The sequence below is a fragment of the Uloborus diversus genome, chromosome 7 (genome assembly GCF_026930045.1).
Source record: "Uloborus diversus isolate 005 chromosome 7, Udiv.v.3.1, whole genome shotgun sequence".
NCBI classification, from domain to species: Eukaryota; Metazoa; Arthropoda; class Arachnida; order Araneae; family Uloboridae; genus Uloborus; species Uloborus diversus.
The window spans coordinates 140760944-140781222 of NC_072737.1; the positions used below are offsets into that span (position 1 = coordinate 140760944).

A 20279-nucleotide genomic window follows, 5' to 3' on the forward strand; every position below is an offset into this window, starting at 1 on the left:
TGTTAAACATGTATTTGCTTTTATTACATTAGTCAAAAGAATTTTTTTCTTGCGGCATTTGCCGACAAAACATCATTACACTAAAAAATTAAATCTACTTTAGTACGCTTCCTTGTATGAGGTAAAAGGATCGTTTACTCATTGATGTTTTGTTGTAGAATAATCCAACAATAATCAGATAAATTTTAAATAACTATAGTAATAACTTACTTGTAACTACAGAGTGAAAATGAAAGATAATATTGCAGTTATTTACCCAGAGAAGTATTTTAAAACGCATCAATAGTGTGTCTGCACTGGCTGAAGTGCTGTTTAGCAAATGTAATAGAAAAGGAAAAATCTCCGAAGCATGTTTTTTCTCCGATGACCCCCCCCCCGTCTCGTCTTGGCTGTTGTCATTCGGTACATATTTGTCTCGTAACCCGATAACCAGATGACGACGCCTTAGATCTGACCGGAAATCACCACTACATTCGGCAGGGACGTGGATAGTCAAGGGGAGATTGTACTCTTTTATTAGTCGTCGAAACCAGCTCATCGATAAATAGAAATTTCAAGGATGAAAAACACACCATTTCCCCCGTAGCAATAGCTATCCCTTATTTTATCACCATTTGGGCGACGTTAAAAGGGGACTTATGGACTCGGGCTAAATTGCAGGTGTCAAGGTGGGTGGCCCCGAAGGGAATTGATTTTTTGTTTCCTTTTTTTTTAAATATTTAAGATACTTCTACTTTTTTCTATGTTTTTCGAGTTCATATCCGAGGAAAAAAATTTTCATTTACGATAAACGCCAAAGCAAACAGATTCCCCGACGAAATACAAAATTTTCCCCGACGGGGGGGCAAGACGTTTCCGACAGGGGGGCAATTGCCCCCTCTGCCCCTCCCTTGGAGCCACGTCTGTTTACTACTGAACGCAACAACAAATATGCACATTTGAAATGAAACAAAACAAATGGATGTGCTTGATACAAACGAACGTTTAGCATTTATTATTTTCTAAAAGAGAACGAGATAGAAAATCAGATCCAGCTTTTGGCTTTGGAAAGGGACATATTAAGTTATGATCACTGGAATCAAAAGGGACTAATAAGAGTAATATTAGTTATGGACATACTAAGTTAACACAGGATCAAGTGTAATATTAGGGCATAGTTGGAGGTTCTGTTGCTCACTATCAGTAACTTCTCTCTACCTTCAAGTCCCCAAAATGCAAATTTGGTCACTTTAAAGGGAAGTCATGAAACTCTTGGATCCATGGTAGAAGATGTAATTGTGTTAATGACTTTGTTCATTTTTGAATGTTTGTTGCGGATGTTCTTGTGCTCCAAAGATAGTTCATATTAAAGGAATAATTAAAATAATGGAAATGTAAATAGTCTTCAAACTTTTCCAAAAGTCTTGATTATTGCTTCCGCTAAGGATAGTGCATTAGGACTATACAGGGTCTCCCGCAGAATGTCTCTAATTGGAAGTAATCTTGTTTGATGATGTTTGGGGTGACTACTGACCACTCATAGATATAGTTGGGCGTAAGCTGGATTCTGAATCAATGTTTACAAAGAGCGGAGAATGTGTTGTCCATATGGACCTTTATTCCTCAATAATGATCTGTTCTAAGTCTGGCAATGGGTGATAAAATATTTTTGGGGCAATCATATTTTTTTAGTAGGAGTTTTTTTAATAGGTCTGAGAAAATAACTTGTGTCCAGCCATTGCATTTGTTTTTGTGAATGTTTATTAAATTGAAATAAATGTACTAAACTTTAAAAAATGCATTTTTTATAAAGAAATAAATGTATTTCTTAGCCTGGCATGAATGTCTTTTTAAGCAAAGAGCAAATATAAAATATGGTGAATAAAAAAATAAGACATACCCTGAAACTCAAGTCTAGCATATCTTTTGCAACAAAAATTAAAATAAGGCCGGGTCTTATTTTTAGGGAAAGACAGTACAATATTGCAAGATTAGCATTTTGCATGCACACTAAAAAATTTATTTAAAAAAAAATACCCTTATATTTTGTAACACTAATAAAAAACTTTAAAAAAAAATCTAGTACTGTAATATTTTCTGAAGTTCATACGACAGCAATATGGACTAAAATGTGTCAAATTAAATAACAGCACAAAACATCAAGCATTTAAAATTCCTGTGGAAAAAAAACTTTGTTGTCTGTTTTTAAAATGCCATTTGCATTAAGGTTTTTTAACTTACAGGAGTTGCAACTACAATCTCAGCTCCTTCTTGCAAAGCTTTGGTTTGTTCCCATTTGCTTCCTCCACCAAAGCAACAAACTACATTTATTCCATAGACTTTACCAAACTTTTTAGCTTCAATGTAAATCTGAAAGCGTAAAGAGAGAGTAAAATAAATAGTTATGAATTAATTTAAAATATTTTTGAATGCATATGTATTAAGGAAACGGTACAGTTATTGCCCCGAATTCAGTTCCTGGCCATTTTAACTTTGACGCTAAAAAAATAACAATCCTGAGGTCAAAAACTAGGTTAAAAATATGTATAAGAGCAGCATGTTTAATAAGTAAAAACATTTCAACAAACTGACACTAAGTGATTTAGTAGTTAAGTGATTTCTTAGCGGAGGAACAAAAACAGGCCGTTTCCTTAATAAAAAGTTAAGACTAGGTCTTTTTCAGATGATATTTTGAATGTAATAGTTGCTAAAAATCAATAAAATGTACAGATGGGATGCATAATCAATTGATTTGAGGTTTCCATGTAAAAATAGCTTTAAATAACCTAGAAAATTTTATGTAGCCAAAAAATGTCACAATAATTTTGAAAATTTCTAGAAACTGGCCATTTGCAATCTTAACATTAATTCTGCAGAAATTTAGCTAAACAGCGTCCAACATTGTCACACACTAGATTTGGCAACTGCCCCTTTACCTCCAAAAGTAAAGGGACCTTTCTCTTTTTAGAATTAAAAACTAATGATCGATTGAAAAGCGATTTTTACAGGGTAGATTTATTTACTCCACGAAAATAAAAACTAAAAATTACAAATAAGTGGACTTTCTCCTATTACTTCATATGAATTGAACTTAGAATAGGGAAGTTGCAACCCATTAAATGTTCATATTTTGACTATTGGATATTGTTAATTGACCCTCAAAACTAAAAAATTCACCATCGCCGAATTTTAAAACACCGTGATTGATTTTTAATGAATTTTTAAAAATTGACGCGCAAAAGTGCGCTCTTCTGAAACGTCACGAGCTTACGTCACAGGGCACTAATGGGCAGCTTTCCGCCGAAGATCTCTTGTTTTCGCTAGGGACATTTTGAACGAGCTGATATTTTTATTTTTTAGAAATTCAATAATCCTTTTGAACACACTATGGAGGCCGGATTCGTTAAAGCACAATCTAAATAATCTTCCTCAAGTGACATCAATGATGATATTCGAATATTTCCGAGAGGATGAGAGGTTTAATGTTCCAGAAACGCGAGGAGTTAAATGCGAGGAGATAAGCCTCTTATGTTTCGTCTTCGAAGTCAAATGCACCTCCTACGGCTTCTCCCGTATCCAAAGAATGCATGACGTCACTTCCTATGCCATTTGACGTTACAAGCTCTTGAACTTTAAAAATTAATTTAAAAAAAACTACTTATTGTATCACAAATTTTTTTTCACCTATGATGTTCATACATGTTACTCTATCATATAAAAATAAAATTGAAAAATCGAAAACTTCCCTATTGGAAGAGGGAAGTTTACAGCACCCATTCCTCCTCTTTTTTTGAGGCCCATGTTCTATATTTTCAGAAATTTTTTGCTCAGTAATGTAAAATCCAATAATATAGCACCATTTTATACATTAAAAAAAAAAAAAATCAGCTTCAGGGATGCCACCTCTAATCCTCCCACTTTTTTTTTTTTTTTTTTGACCCCCACTTTTTTGGTATATTAGTCATCTATGATGACTTCCTTGCCTATAAGTGCTGTATTAGTCATTAATTTATACTCTGGAAGAATAAAGATTTTTTAAAAACCTGTTATGCTATAATGTGGGTACAAAATATATCTCCTATTACCCTTGAATATATTTTATTGCATTTATTGAATTTAAGAAAATCATATTTATGCTGTTTTTTTTTGCAATATTTTTACATATTCCGAAGTCATTTTTCATACCCTTTATTTATTTTTATGTTTTAAGAGTCTTACAAATGCCTCTTGGACATTACGTACCTGTTGAGCCAATTCTCTGGTTGGTGCAAGTATCAAACCAATAGGTCCATCACCTGCTTCCAGATCTCTCTAAAAATAAAACAAACATATGAGCATCACAAGAACAACATAATGCTAGGCTTTTATACATGGAACGGTATTTAAGTCATAGCATATACTTACATACATTATTTGAAGAATTTTTTATTGTATCATAAGTAATACAGTGAAACCTGTGTCAGTTGACCACTTGCGGTGCCGTACTTTGGTGGTCAACTTAGACAGGTGGTCAACTTATAAAGGGTAGTAATGATTTTTTTTTTTTTTTTTTTTGTCATTTTTTGCACCATGTATTCATTTTTTGACTGATTGACACTTACTCTCTCTGTTCAACTCACTTTTATTGTTTAACATTACTTTGAAACAATAATTAAAACTTCCCCCCTCGTTTTTTACTATACTAGACACTATAGTTTCAGAAATACCATATGTGTCAGGTAATTTTCCCTGGCTTTCTTCCTTTTCAATTAATTTTAATATTTCATACTTTCTATCAGTTTCAAGTTCGATAACTTTCTTTTTGAAGCCATTTTATGTAAAACTTATAGCACAAAAAGCAACAAGCTGAACTCTCCTGGATCATGAAGGCCGTTGAAACTGTCCTATTTCTTATTTCCTTGCACCAGAAATAAGTAACTTTACTCTTTAGCACAATTCCAGTGTTGCCACAAAATATTGCAACTGAAAGAAAAAACTTTGTAATTTTCTACTGATACCTGTTTTCCTGGAACACGGACTTCAAAAGGCTATCTCAAATAGAACAACAAATAAAAAACAAGTTTGCGGAATAAAGAGCAGCATAAGCTTTATGCTGCTGTTTTATCTAGTTGGTAAAATGCTGGTCTGGCATCAATGCATTAAAATTATTCTTGGAAATAATAATAACAATAATAATATAATAATAATATAATTTGTTTAACGAAAAGAAAAAAAAAACAAGTGGTCAACTTACAAAGGGTTTTTTACAATTCTCCAAACCAAATTTGGTGTACATTAGTGGTCAAGATAGACGGGTGGTCAAGATAGAGAGGTGGTCAAGTTACAGAGGTTTTCCTTCATTATACAAGATAGGACTAATTCCGTTCCCGACAAAAGCGGTCAACATAGGCAGGTGGTCAACTTACAAGGGTGGTCAACTTTACAGGTTTTACTGTATTTAAATTGTGTAAAATAATAAAGATAAACTAAAAAGTATTTCTTGCTTCTCAGAAGGCTTTAAAAGAAAATTGAATCTGTCTTTAAAACAAGTATGTTGTGGCCATCACGAAACTTTCTTCTATATCTTTCTTATAATTCTGATCCCTCCCCATGCTTAACGAGGAAGCAATATTCCCAGCGAAAACAAAATTACACATGCCAAAACTTGATGACCATCCCAATTCTTGATTTATCTCAAAAGCAAAGCAAAGAATGAAAATTGAAAATTATTTTAAAAGCCTTGCTTAAAATAATTACAAACATTTATCTGTTAACAGACACAAGATGGCAACAGTTAAAAATTTTAAATCATTGAGATAATATTTCGGATCATTTCCATGCAATTAAAAGCACAAGCTGCTGTTACGATTTATCTTTCTTATTGTTGCAATTAAAAAGCTATTTTTATTCACACAAATAAAAAAAAAATCAGCCCCCCATGGAGCGATTGGCGCCAAAATTAAACCAACGCCTGTTTACATATGGATTCATATTTATTACAAATTGCACCCAGAACCTAGCATTACTTCTTGAGATATGGCACTCACAATGGAAAAAAAGAACGGGCGATTGCGCTACCCCCCTTTTTAGCTGTTGACACCAAAATAAAATCATTTCGTATACCCTCTAAGGGCTACTTGTCGATAAATTTTTGTTTGATTACGTTCATTATTTATTGAGATACAGCAGTCACAATTGACGGCAAAAAATGTTCTATAGCTCAACGCCCGTTTGAGCTATTGACACCAAAATTAAATCAGGATCTGTACCTGTTAGGGACAACATATGGACCAAATTTTGTCTGATTCTGCCAGTTACTTCCTGGGGAATAGCAGTCACGCAAAACTCAAAAAACGTCCCATTGCTCCACCCCCCTTGGAGGAATTCGCGCCAAAAACCAATGGGCACAAGTTCACATACGGGCACATATGTGTACCAAATTTCGTTCGATTTCAAGCGGTAGTTTTTGCTGTAGAGCGGCCACAAAAAACTGGTTACACACAGACGTGACACACACACACACACACACACACATATACACACAGACAGACAGACATTTTCCAAAAATAGTCGAAATGGACTCAGCACACCTCAAAACATTCGAATCCGTCAAAATTCGAAATTCGAAAATTTGCACGAATCCAATACTTTCTTCTATATATTAGATATAGAAGAAAGTAAAAATGGGAAATTGGATCTCAATTTACTCCAATGGAGAACCGGGGGGGGGGGGATTTCAAATTTCACATGAGCATTAAATGAAACGTAAACCAAATTAAGCTTTTTTTAAAAAAAGAATTTGGAAAGGTTGAAAAAAAAATCCTAATTTTGGGTAATTTTTGTAAATTTTAATTATTTATAGAATATGTTGAATTCAATGGTTTCCTACTTTTGTCCATCCTGTATAACCTTGAGCAGGTGACTACTTTTCCAAATAAAAAATACTGGCATAATTGACAAAAAAAAAATGTATGGAGAATTGATAACCTTTTCTAAAATAATAGGAAACATCTTATACATATAAAATCTGAGTATCTATCTATCTATCTATCTATCTATCTATGTCCAAGCTTCTTCTCCCGAACGACAGTGAACTGACCATCGAACCAGGTATCGATGGATTCGTAATCCTCCCGTCTTCATGTTTGGCTATTTAACATAATTCTCCGATAATAATTAGCGGAGATATCAATTAAAAACTTTTAATTATGACTCTTAGATTTCAAAATCAAATCACTATTTTTCGAAGGCTTTCCTCCATTCAAATTATTATTCAGTGCTTCATCTCAACTTTCCATAACAATGCTTTTATTAAAATGTATAGCGGGCGAAGAAAATCATTGAGATGAAAGATCTGTTGCCATTTTTTTTCTCGAATATGAACAGGTAAAATTCTTGTTTTTATTTTGAGGCTTTTCCTGTAATCAGGGGATTTAAAATGTTTACTTTTTGGGGTTTTCCGCAATCTGCCGCAAAATTTCAGACTTTTTTTTTTTTTTTTTGGTTCAAGCCTGATTGTTAAATACGCGTCACATGACATAACTTTCATTTTCGAGGAGGACCGTGCACGTCGTAAAGTAAATGAGTGATTTACAAGTTATTTGAGTTCTTTGAGGGTTTGTACCTGGAAAAAGGATTGATGTAATTCTTGTACGACCATGTGGATAGAATCCATCCAAATATTTATCTGAGTGGTATGTTGCATTAATAAACACCCGGGCAACGCCGGGTAGTAGACTATTTTATGTAAAAAGCGGATTGTTATTGTGCATAAATATTTCCGATATAGTCTATCAGATGTAATTCAGTTTAACGTGAGTAAAGATTATAGTTGATAATGCATATATTTTCCCCTTTTGTGCTGACTGAAAATGTACTCATAACTTGTATCATTGATAACGATTATTAACGTTGATGAGGTGTTTTGGCAAAAATATGTTTTACTGGTGTTTTGCAAACCTTGCTTTACGCGCATTTATTTATTCCTTAAGGCGTTAGAAACTAGTGTCAGTGTACTACAAAAGCATCAACTGGACTGCTCTTACATTTTTTAGGTAGCCCGTGCAACGCCGGGCACGCAGCTAGTAGAAGTTATAACACATGAGGCACTTAAAAGCAAAGGGGCATAAGTGACAAAATTGAAGATAGCTTGTAAACTCTCTAATTCTATGGGAAACAACTTTGTTGTGGGTAGAGATGCTAGTGGCATTCCTAACAGCAGTGCTATCCTGCATGATTTAGAAAGGGGGGGAAAGATACATTAAGGCTCCCATGTGATTCAAACTTTAGACGCATTTCAATCAGAAATCTTCCTTCACCACTTACAACCCTTAGATTCTCATTGCATTACACATTATTTTCAGGGCTTGAACAACAGTTTTGCCTTAGTGGTAGAGAAATCTTCAATATTAGAAAGGCATTTTTAAAACTCTCCATAGATCCAAACAAGTATGATTATAACAAGTATAATGATTTATAAACAAGAGGAAAAGGTATTAACTTTCAGTTTATGCATTTTCCTTCAAATCAATCACTCTTCTTTTAAAATTAACAACTGTTATCCATTTAATTTAAACCGAGCAGCTTATGAAAAGGAATTTAAACAAAATGATAGTATACAGGTAGAAATATTAGCAAATTGCCCCTTTTAGAGGTTATATAATGTGAAATTATGATAACCACAGTTCAACACTTTTATGATAATCGAAACAGTTTGATGGGACTTTCCAAACTCAATATTTTGTTATTTGTTTGAATATTAATAATTATTAACATGAATTGTTAGATTCATATTTTATAACATATGTGTAAACTGCAGTTTTAACATTTTAGTTGCAAAAGTTATCAAAGTACAAAATAAACTTATTAATCCACTCTTAAAATAATGTCGAAGAATTAATATTACATAATCATATAATTTAAATCCATAGTTACCTGATCCATAATATGTACTATTAGAGGCCAAATAAATGCAGCCGTTTTTCCAGAACCAGTTTTTGCAATACCGATTACATCTCGACCGGAAAGAGCAGCTGGAATGCCCTAAAAGTTATTTTTGTTAACTAGAAATCCAAAATTTTTGATTTTGCAAAACAGTTATAAAAAAAATAATTTCCCGATTTGAAACAAAGTACTTGGTGTAACTACAGGAGGAGAAAGTAAGTTTTGCATTCAGTAAACAAGATAACCAAAATAGCAAAAATAAATGTCTTGTCTTAAAGGTACATTATGCATTTCAGTTAATATGTTGACAAAATTAATTCAATTAAAGTTTCTGCAGTTTCAAATTGTTTAAATTGCAATATTATATATGGAAGAGTTTTTGGAACATATAAACAATTTGACTGATTTATTTTTCAAAAATCATCCAATTTTTTTTTCTTTTCCTTGTTTCATGGAGTTCTTAGAGAGTTTTTAGTAAAATACTGCTTTATTTCAAAATGTTTCGAAAAAGACACATGTGAACATGCCTAAAGCTAGTATGAACAAGATTCAACAAACCAAATAACTGTATTTAAAAATTTAAAAAAATCTTCTAATTAACAGAATATATTGAAGAGGCAATAGCCTATGATGAATTTATATTGTATAACATTGTATCAAAATGAAAACATGTTTTTTACAAAATTACTACACATACTGTATATCATGTACACAACTTGAATTTAAAAGTTTGGTAACTTATTCTGATCTGACCTCAACTGAAATGTATTTTAATACATGTTCAAAGAACAATATATTCGTCTAATCGAAAATAAAAAAACTGCAGAGACACTGCTAGTGATGTAACACACAAGTTTTGAAGGTTGGGGATATTTCACTGGCTTCTTTTCACTTTGGATAATGGCTATACCATAATTTTGAGGAAAATGAAGATTGAACCTGCTACTGAGTATAACATATTTTAAGGACCTTTTTTCAATCAACTTTTTCAGTTAAACAAAATATTTTGTCTTTTTACTTTTTGCAACCATTACATAAAACAAAATTGCAAACCAACAACCCAGTAAAAACTTTTTTTTTGAAAGAAAAATAATTAGCAAGTTATAAATAGACCATAATAAATAAAAAAAAATTACTTTTTTCATATTAAGCTTACAATGTCACAAGGTTAGTAATCTTAATACTGTTAAGGGGCACACATAACCTAGTCTGTCACATCTGCCAAGCTTTGTTCACAAATGTCTCACGAACTTCCTTAGGTTTAACTAGCAAAAATAAAGAATTTTTAATTCAATAGAAATTAAATGTTGTCATACATTCACCAAAATGTTTATCTAATGTTTGCAGAAATTAATTTTAGTTTATTTTGGTTAGTCTAATTTATAATTTCAATAAAAGTCAGTGCTAAAAATTGTGTACATCTTTACAAGCAATGAAATTGCACTTAAAAGAAAAATAAAATGACAAGGTTGATTGGAAAATTTTTCACTGGTAGAACTGGTAGCCTCATATAATAAGAATTATGCAAGATGTTTTATTATTTTGTTGCTCAGATCAAGGAGCGACTACTTTAAATAAGTGTAACTTAAGGCTTTTCCAGAGAAATGCAAGAACTATACAGCCATGCTAAGCACAAAAGTCGTATCTACACTTATACTCACCATGTGGTTCTTTGTTACAGATTTCACTTAAATATAATGTTTCATGGTTCATAATGTAGTCAAAAGGAAATATTATTTTAAAAATTCTGAAAAAGTTGTGCCTGAATTAAATACATGAAGGCGCAAAATTTTAAACGGCAATTTTTCAATTTGAAGTCGGCTGCAGATACAACTTTTGCGCAAAGCAGGGCAGCATAGTAAATTAACAAAAATACATAAAACATAAATCACAATAAAAGCAAAATTCAACGGAAAATATTCATAATATACCTGCGCTTGAATAGGCGTTGGTTGGGTATATTCAGATTTTCGAATAGCTTTGATAAGTTTTTCCTCAAATCCAAAATGAGCAAAACTTGTGGCAAGTTTTGGAGGGGAGGGACCAGAAACTTTGATTCCCATCTTATTTCTGACTTTCTCCATTTCTAGATCAGATAAACTGGATATTTCTTCATGCTCTTCATAAAAGTTTTTCTCAAAATCAAGATATTCAATTTCTGAGTGATCAATTGGAGGCAGGGGATCAATGTACTGAAAAGAAATCATTGTTTGAATTGGATATTTGTTTTGAATTTTAAACAAAACAATTTCAGTGTTTTATTTACAGCCTTTAAGATCAAAAATAGACACATGAAATTTAACAAAAATAGCATGGATTCAAATATTTTTCAATGTATAGCAGCAGAAATTTAACCAAAATTCACTTTTATGTCAAAGAAAACACACATGCTATTGTTATAATGATACATTCAGAGAATATCTTGTGATTCTTTTTGTGTGATAATTATTGCCACTATTCCATGGGTGCCAACTGTTGGGGGGGGGGTCATGACGCAGACTGCACCATTGAAATTTTTAGGGGGGCTGTTTTGAGGGGTATTTTTCACTTTTTTTGGTGGGCTCTAGATTTATGGGGGTTCTTTGTGATATTTAATGGGGATGCGCCCTTAGAGGGGCACCCCTGACTATTCTGTGTGCATAAGTACCATCACTTCTTCATTTGATCAGTTGATTTTTATGATAACTGCATGGTTATAATAAAGACTTACTACCCTTACAATTACTTGCATATTTCAAATTTCATGAAAATATTAGAGTACAATTTTCAGTTGCACTCAAGTACAGTAAAACCTCGTTTAGCAGGACGAACTGAGATCAAAAATATATGCGGAGAATCAAAAACTTGGATAATGTAGGTTATATGAGTCGTAAGGAAAACAAATATTTAAATAAGCAGATTTTACCGTTTATTACAATAAAAAAACATGGGATGTATGAAAGATATGTAGCCTTGTTTACAAGATTAAAAAATGTAAGAATAATTTTTTATGTCATTCTTTAACAAAGAATTGGTCTATTGCCATCTGTTTCAAACACGTGAAACATTTGAATGTATCACAATCATGCACACATTTTCATAAATGGATCAAAATAAAAAGCACATGTTTAGCTTACTTGTTGATAGATTCTTGCTGTCACAATTTAAAGTTATCACTCATGTGAGCATGAAACTACTTTAAAAAGTCCACAATTCTGATCCAGGTTATTCGAAAAGTAGAATAAACGAGGGTCTATTGTGTAAAAACATTTTGATACATATTTCCTTTTGATAATTTAAGTTTTCTTTCTAGTGAATGAGAAAATGGATATGAAAACAGAGATTAAAAACCATTGCTGATAGCTGATACAATAAGCAAAATCAGTCTGTACACATGTCAACTAATAAATCTGAAGATAACTTTCAGAAAGCAGTTGATCTAGCCTTATGTATGCAGGTACTGAAATCAGAAGGAACATAGTAATAAAACATCTTACTCCCTTTGAACATTATAAATTAAAATAATTTAATTTTATAAATTTTAAAACCAAAACTAACAATCAGTTTGCAAACTGGGATTAAAACATACTATTTTATAGTCTACTTACTTCATACTAAACAAAACAACAATAACTATTTAAGAAATAAGAATATGTAATTTAAAAAAAGTACTAAAATCACAATCAAAAACTTGGAAATGAAATACTTTCAACAGAAAGAAGACATAAGATTTTTTATTTTATTGTAAATTTTATGGATTAAACTATTATAATTTGTATTTTATTATAAAAATATTAAAAATTCAATATCAAAATTTTATAGCTGCAAAAAAGCTCGAAGTTGAATCATGTCAAATGAGGCAGTAAGAAGCAAAGGGATGTAAGTGGACAGTTTAAAGTTCTGAGTAAAATATGTTTTGAGTTACTTCAGATCCTAGGTAGGCTTTCATTGAAATTTCTTTCTATGTCTTGCTGTATTGCAGAACCTATCAGAGCAACTAGTAAAGCTTGAGCACGGATAGATGGCGGATGACCTTGAAGCAGAACATCATTTGTATCATTCGTAATCGATACAATCTGCTGGAAAGTACCAAATAGTAAGAGGTACGATCTCACTAATCCTATTTATTCTAAAATATTACCAAAAAACCTATTACAAATGATACAAATGATGTTTTTGCTTCAAGGTCATCTGCCTGCTTTTCGTGGTCAAGCTATACCATCTCTTGTTCCATAACAGAGAAGGTGTTCACCTAACATTTGCCTTAGTTTTATCGAAATTTTTAGGTTTGGCATTTACATCCCTTTGCTTCTCAGTGCCTCAATTGGTGAATGAAGAATAAAGTCAAACAAGATATAATAGTTTGTTAGTTTTTATATAGTGCTACAACCTGTTGGAATTTTACATTGCATTACAGTCAAAAACTTTAGTCAAAAATAATAATGATAATAATTATAAATTAGTGAAAGAAGTGCAGTTCTTTTAAATCTAATGAAGAGTAAATCAAGTCATACTTTTGTTTTTGCAGGTGCAATAGGATTACCATCTTCATCATATTCTAATTCATTTTCACTGTCTTCCTTTTCAAGTCCAGCAGTTGGATTTTCTTCTATATATCTATAATATGATTCTTCATCATCTTCATTTTCAATATCATCACGTATGCCCCTGTAAAGAAAATTCATGTGTTGAAAACAAGGAGAAAATACAAAAATAAATAAATAAATAAAAATATTTGGCATAAAAATCTGAATGATAAATGACATTCTCAATTTTTCATTCACATACTTTTATTTTTCTACTCACAGTTATTTCTACTTTGAGTAAAGATCATTGTAAACTTTATAGGCAATGTTTAGAGGAATACATGTTTACTTACTAACATAATTTAGGTTAAGAAAAAGTTAAAAAAGAAAGTTCCTAAAAGCTAAGAAAGTTATTACAACAGACACATACTTTACTTCCTCTTTCTTTTTTTTCATTTTTTCTATATGCTGATTTTCCATTTGAACTTGATCCTAAAAGAAATATTCTTTAAACTTTTAATTCACATGGATAAATTTTGTACAAAAATGAACACAATGAAGATAATTTCACAGCATTTAACACATTTTGGGGGGGCTTCTTGGATGCTCCATGTCAAGAGTACTATTAGCATTTTTCTGTAATTTTTCAGCAATCCTTAAGCAGCTGCTTTTGGTTTACAACATCTCTTATTATTTTTTAAATAGTACACAGGACAAATTGTTAAGTTTTTAATGTTTTTCTTTATACATTGTATGCTTGTTCAAAGTCTTACTGTTCTCGTCAAAGTATTATGAACCACGCCAACAGTCAACTGCAAAATCACCTTGTATAATGACGCGCAAGCATTTTGATCAGAGCTCCTGATGAATGCTGATCTAAAAACATTTTGTTGTCTTATGTCTGTGTGATTTGTCAGTATCCCTTATTAAAAGACTATGTGATTTGCTCTTCTAATATTTTATTGGAAACTTCCACTCTGCTGTATAGCCCAGCACAAATCATACAGTGTGGCACAAAAGTTTAAGCACTATGCAAATTTTTGAATAAAAACAAAACCATTCAACGGAATGCTTTAAAATTTCTACTCTAGGTGGCTAGTATGATCCTAAATATGTGTCTGAAATTTTGAAAAATATAACCGTAACAAAAATCAGAAAGTACAAACGACACTTTTTTGGCTGTCGCAAAAGTTTATGCACAAATCAGATTTTATGCAAATATCTCTTGAAATGTAATGTGTGAAAGACCAGTGCGGGTCTTTTCAATGAATTATAAAGTGTAGCAATGGTTTAACGTGTTATCAAGATGCCGAAGTCTCTGCAGTTCTTGCCTGAAAAAATTGCAAAATTCTGGAAGCAGAAAGCTGAAGGTAAATCCGTTTTGGAAATTTCATTGATTTTAAATTGATTTAAATGTGGTAATTATATTTTTCTGGAAAACAATTCAAACCTGCGTATCGCTCAGGAATGCAGAGAAAAACTACCTTTCATGAGTATAGAATTGAAAGAATGGCTCTAACTGGAAATTTGTCTCTTAATCGGATAAAAACTCAACTTGGCTCAAAAATATCACATGACACTATTAGCAGACGAATAACCAAATCAGGATTTATCTAAAAGCAAAAGTTAGCTAGTAAAATTTTCTGAAACAGTGTCACAAACAAGCAAGACTGCAGTGGGCAAAGTACTACATGCATTATAGTGACGAATGGCTTAGTGTTATGTTCTCAGATTTAAAAAAAATGGAATTTAGACGATTCTGATGGGTTCTCATATTATTGGCATGCATTGAAGAAAGATCCGAAGTGCATAATCAGTAGGCAAAAAGGTGGTGCCTCGCTCATGGTACGGGACGTCTTTCACTTCAACAGACAAACTTCTCTTAGCTTTCTAAATGAAGACAAAATTCAGAAGTGTATCAAAATACTCTAAACGAGCGTTTGTTACCATTTGGTGAAGTCCAAGGTGGTCCCAGTTGGACTTACCAGCAAGAAAACACTCCAATACACACTTCTCGTAGTACAAAAGAATAGTTTGCGTCTTAAAATATCAGTGAATTAAACTGGCCAGTACTTAGCCTAGATCTCAAACCGATAGAAAACATGAGGGGAATTATCTTACATGAGGTATACCAGAATGGGAAGCAGAATTGCTTTGTACACGAGCTTAAATTGGCAATCGAAGAAGACTACTACAGACTCACTTCCAAAACCTTCCATAATCTCGAGCTATCAATAGAAAATCACAAATTCAAGGTCATCAGATGCAATGGTAACACCATAGACTACTAAAGACTTTTATGCTTTCTTAAATATAAATAGTTCATTTCTGTGCCTAAACTTTTTGCGACAGCAAAATTTTGATTTTTTTATGAAATCTTATGTTAATTTCTATATGAATTGTTTCCAAATTCGAAACATGAATTTGTAAGCTGATTGTTTAAATACCATACAAATTTTAAAGCAATTCGGTGTATACTTTTCAAAAATATTTTTTAGAATAGATGTTTTTATTTAATTACATTGGTTAACCAGGGTTGGTAAAAAAAAAAATGGTTTTTTTTCAAAAAAAAAACCAAAAAAACGGTTTTTTTTGGTTTAAACCAGGTTTTTTTGGTTTAAACTGGTTCTTTTGGTTTAAATACTATTTGCCAGAAAAACAATTAATTTTTGGAAGGTAATTAAGGTTCCATGCAATAAACAGTTATTCAATAGTCACATTATACCTAATTTCTTGATTAATTAAAGAGATTAGAACAAAATCTTGTAACTAAATTAAATAATTAAAATAGCTTTCTGCAGGGAAATATTGATTGAAATGTTTGACTTGATTAACATATTAGTATGCATGTATATATAGACCCTTTATGATACGAAATATTGGCTTCATTTTTTTTTCATCAAATGAAAGCCAGATTTGGTCTTTTTTTCTACCAGAATTAGACATTCTTTTTAAAACAATATGAGTAAGTAACTTTTGTAAACTGCACAGGTTAGCTAAGGCAAAGCAAATACCAAAATCCCAATTCCGATGAACAAAAGGGGGGGGGGGAGGAACTAAGAATTATCTTCACCCAATAGTCATAAAGCAGCATAGGTGTATAGCCAATCAAAATCTTTTGAGCACACAGAATCCAAAAAAAAAAAAAAAACACCAATGGAGAGTGTAGTTTATATGTGAAGATTTATATATTTCTCAATCAATTTTTACACATACATTTGCATTTTGTTCTGGGAATTTAAAAATTTGTCTTTTAATCTTTCTACATTATAATATAAGGAACTATTATGTATCATAATATAAAGTATAAACTTTTTTTAAAAATTAGATTCAAAAAATATTATTTGTGTTCACCTGCAGAACAAATCTTAATTTTTAGGTGCAAACAATTAAGTTAGACTGTTGATTACCTTACAAGTCAAAGTTAAAATTCCAGGAAAGTGCACATAAATGGGCAAAAATGTCACACCCCTGCAACAGGAGTGATCAATATAATGGAATGGATTGCATCTACAATAAAAGATTCAATCCTTAGTAAATCTTAACTAATCATGCAAATTAAGCATAATGAAGGAAGTTGACTGAAATCTGCTTTATGGCACATATATGAAATAAAAAATATATTAATATTTTTTTTCGATTAAAGCTTGTAATACATTTTGAGGAAGCAACTTTGCAATTTTAGTATTTATCTCTGCAACTTAGCTAGGAACTTAGCATAAATGGAATTTCACATTTTTCAATATGTGTGGGGAAATCAATGTAAACCTGTAAAATGGATTTTTTTTGGATTTTTTTAAAAAAAAACCATTTTAAATAAAACGCATGGTTTTTTTTTAAAAAACCAATTGGTTTAAACCAAACAACCCTGTGGTTAACATGTCGTATAATGAAGTTATATCGTTACGAGGAGACAAAACAGATTATCCATGGATAGTGATGTGGATCGGGTAAATACCCAGTGGGTAGGTAAATATTTTTTGGGTATTTACCCAAGGCCTGAGTAAATACCCAAAAACTGGGTATTTTATAAAAAATGCAAAAAAAGTGAATGAGAATTTTTTTTAAAAACCTAAATGTGAAATAATTGGTAAAACTGATATCATACTTATGTATTACACAGTTTATAATATTTTTTATTGAAAGACTTGATGAAATCATGAAAGAAACATATCGTGAACCAAAGAAGCTTTCTTTTCAATGTCATAAATGGAGAAGTATAAGCAATTCATTATGAACTTCAGGATTTTAAAATCACAATCTAGGTTAGTCATATCCAAAATGAAAAAAAAAAGGGAAGCATGAGGGATGTTTGGAAGAATAAACTGAGAAGTTATTAAGACACTATGGTGTTATTTATTTTATTGATATTTAAGTGATAACATGGAAAATATAGAAACAGTTTTCACATTAATAAGCAAAAAAAAAGCAAAATTTTCTTTTCTGTTGCCTTGCTCATTTGCATTTGCTCCCCTGTAGGGTGGGAAGGTAAATATTTTTTTGGGCATTTATCCGAACGCAGGGTAAATCCCCTGTAATTGCGCATTTTGCAAAAAATTTTTAGGTAGTATTAAAAACAGGTGACTATTTTCTTTTTTAAACATAAACCCTAAAATAAAAGATTAAAAATTTTAAATGAATTTTAAATGTTTATGTATATTATGTGTGTGTATATATATATATATATATATATATATATATATATATATATATATATATATATATATATATATATATATACAGATAGCTAGATAGATATATATAGATATAGATATATATATATATATATGTGTGTGTGTGTGATACAGAATACACCTGAACAATTGAACTAAGTTTGGAGGAAGTTTCTGCATAAGATATAGGTAAATAAATAGTAATAATAAATTGAGTGACATTTCGTTACATTTTGATGTCATGCAGGGACATATTATTGGGTTATAAAAGACTAGGACCTTAAAAAATGATGTTTGCTTTTTTTTTTGTAACCAGTTAAGCTTTTTACTTTTTGTAGAATGGCTTTTTATATCTGAAATTTGGCTATCAACATTGATTAGGCATATCCAACACATTTCATGTGAATATCATATTAGATTGCTAAGCTGTTTCACACAATAATTCTTTAAATATGTGATCAAAATACAATTTTTGGGCAAAAATTTATTGTTTTGTATATGGTTGATTGTATATATACATAATGGAATACATACAGAAAAGTATTTTAGTTGAATATACATTTTTGAAATAAATACCCGGGTATTTACCCATTTTGGGTATTTACCCGGGTATATACCCTGGGTATATACCTCTAAAAATAAATACCTGGGTATTTTACATCAATATCCATGGATTATGGGTTGAAAAACATTGTTCAAAGCAAACAAGCTTGATACAGATTATAGACTCAAAAATAAGAGTGGGAAAAGGTTGGAAGCAAAACAGAAATTACTTAAGACCTGTTTTTGTGCAACTTTTTTAGTGCCAATTTTTTTTTGTGCAGGATACAAAAGTTTCAATCAGAATGGGACTGAAATCTTAACAAGTGCAAGGTAGTATCTTCGAGTGACCACAGGAGCACCCTGATGAGAAGTCACTGTGACCTACCAAAAATGTCCTTATTCAGAAGATTTTGCCAGACGATTCGGCAAAACTATCATTACTTGGTTTATTTTGACTTCTTTTAAAGAAGCAATTTCTAGTTATATTGAAAGTTTTTGGGTTATTTTCTATGTGAGGCTCTCTTTATGCGGTCCCTATCCACCGTACAAGAAAAATATTTTTTAACTATGTTGTGAAAACTATTTTTCAATTTTTTTTTATGCGGTCCCTACCTACCGCAAAAAATTGGTTTGGGTGCAGTTTTTAAGAAAAATTATTTTTTCTTCACTCAGCTTTTATTTTTACGATCGTTACATGGCGAGTGGATATTTTCAGGTCTAATTTAAAAGTTCATCATAGATTTAAAAATGCATTAATATGCAAATATATTTTTCCTGAAGGTTAGAGTCCTGTCATCAGGTTGAATTTTCTAAAAAAAATTCTATTTCAAAAATGATGATTTGTAACAATCAACCATGTGATAAATTTAGTACAAATGGACTGAGCATAAATTAGTAGTATTATGATATTGTATGCAACCTAATCGAGTTGGATAAAAGGAGGTCAATTAATTGAGCTTTATGCTGCTTAAAATTTGAAAAGTCAACATACAATTCTTTAATTTCAATAAATGCTCTAACTCACTTCCAAGCCAGCCATAAATGCATCTAATGGATCATCTTCACTATCTGAGTCTCGCTTTTGATTCTGCAAATCCCAACTCGGACTACCAGGGGCAGGTATATAAGCTAAAGTATTAGAATTTGTTGAAACTTCTTCTTCATCTTCTTGTTCAAAATACCTGTTTGAAAAGAAATTCCATGTAAAAATAAAAGCTGTATATTTGCTTCAGTTCAACAATCTATAACAATTACTTAGGTAAAAAAAAAAGATGTTTGAAACAAATACATATAATGAGTAAAATACAACAATGTGTATGCTTGTACAAATAAAAACAATTGAAAGGAGTTAACAGCTAGAGCAGAGCCACTACTCTGCAAACAGCTATTTTGAGGCTAGAAATGAAGCCTCTTCATCAGTGCATAAAAGAAAAATGGTTTACAAATTCTGAACTAATGGACAAGTGAATGACAAATGCAAGATGAGAAGGAGTGAATAAACTGGAAGTGGCCGGAATCGGAAACATTACGTCATCAGAACAACAAGGACATCTGAACTTAGGAAAAACATCATGGGCAAAAAAGTTTTTTAAAGGAAAGATTTCCAATCATTAGGGAAAAGAGGCCTGCTCCACAAATTATCAATTATTAAAGCATA

At 31.5% G+C, this 20279-nt stretch overlaps 1 protein-coding gene across 1 annotated transcript in view; it reads right to left on the reverse strand.

Moving 5' to 3' along the window:
- Positions 1–20279, reverse strand: part of LOC129225797 (ATP-dependent RNA helicase DDX42-like) — a 91547-nt gene that overhangs the window by 56066 nt on the left and 15202 nt on the right. Inside the window, exons 3-9 of the mRNA XM_054860307.1 lie at positions 19647–19803; positions 13837–13898; positions 13395–13548; positions 10833–11093; positions 8893–9000; positions 4222–4290; positions 2221–2349 (exon numbers count right to left, since the gene is read on the reverse strand). Of these exons, the coding sequence (XP_054716282.1) occupies positions 2221–2349; positions 4222–4290; positions 8893–9000; positions 10833–11093; positions 13395–13548; positions 13837–13898; positions 19647–19803 (940 nt within the window). The remainder of the gene's footprint in view (positions 1–2220; positions 2350–4221; positions 4291–8892; positions 9001–10832; positions 11094–13394; positions 13549–13836; positions 13899–19646; positions 19804–20279) is intronic.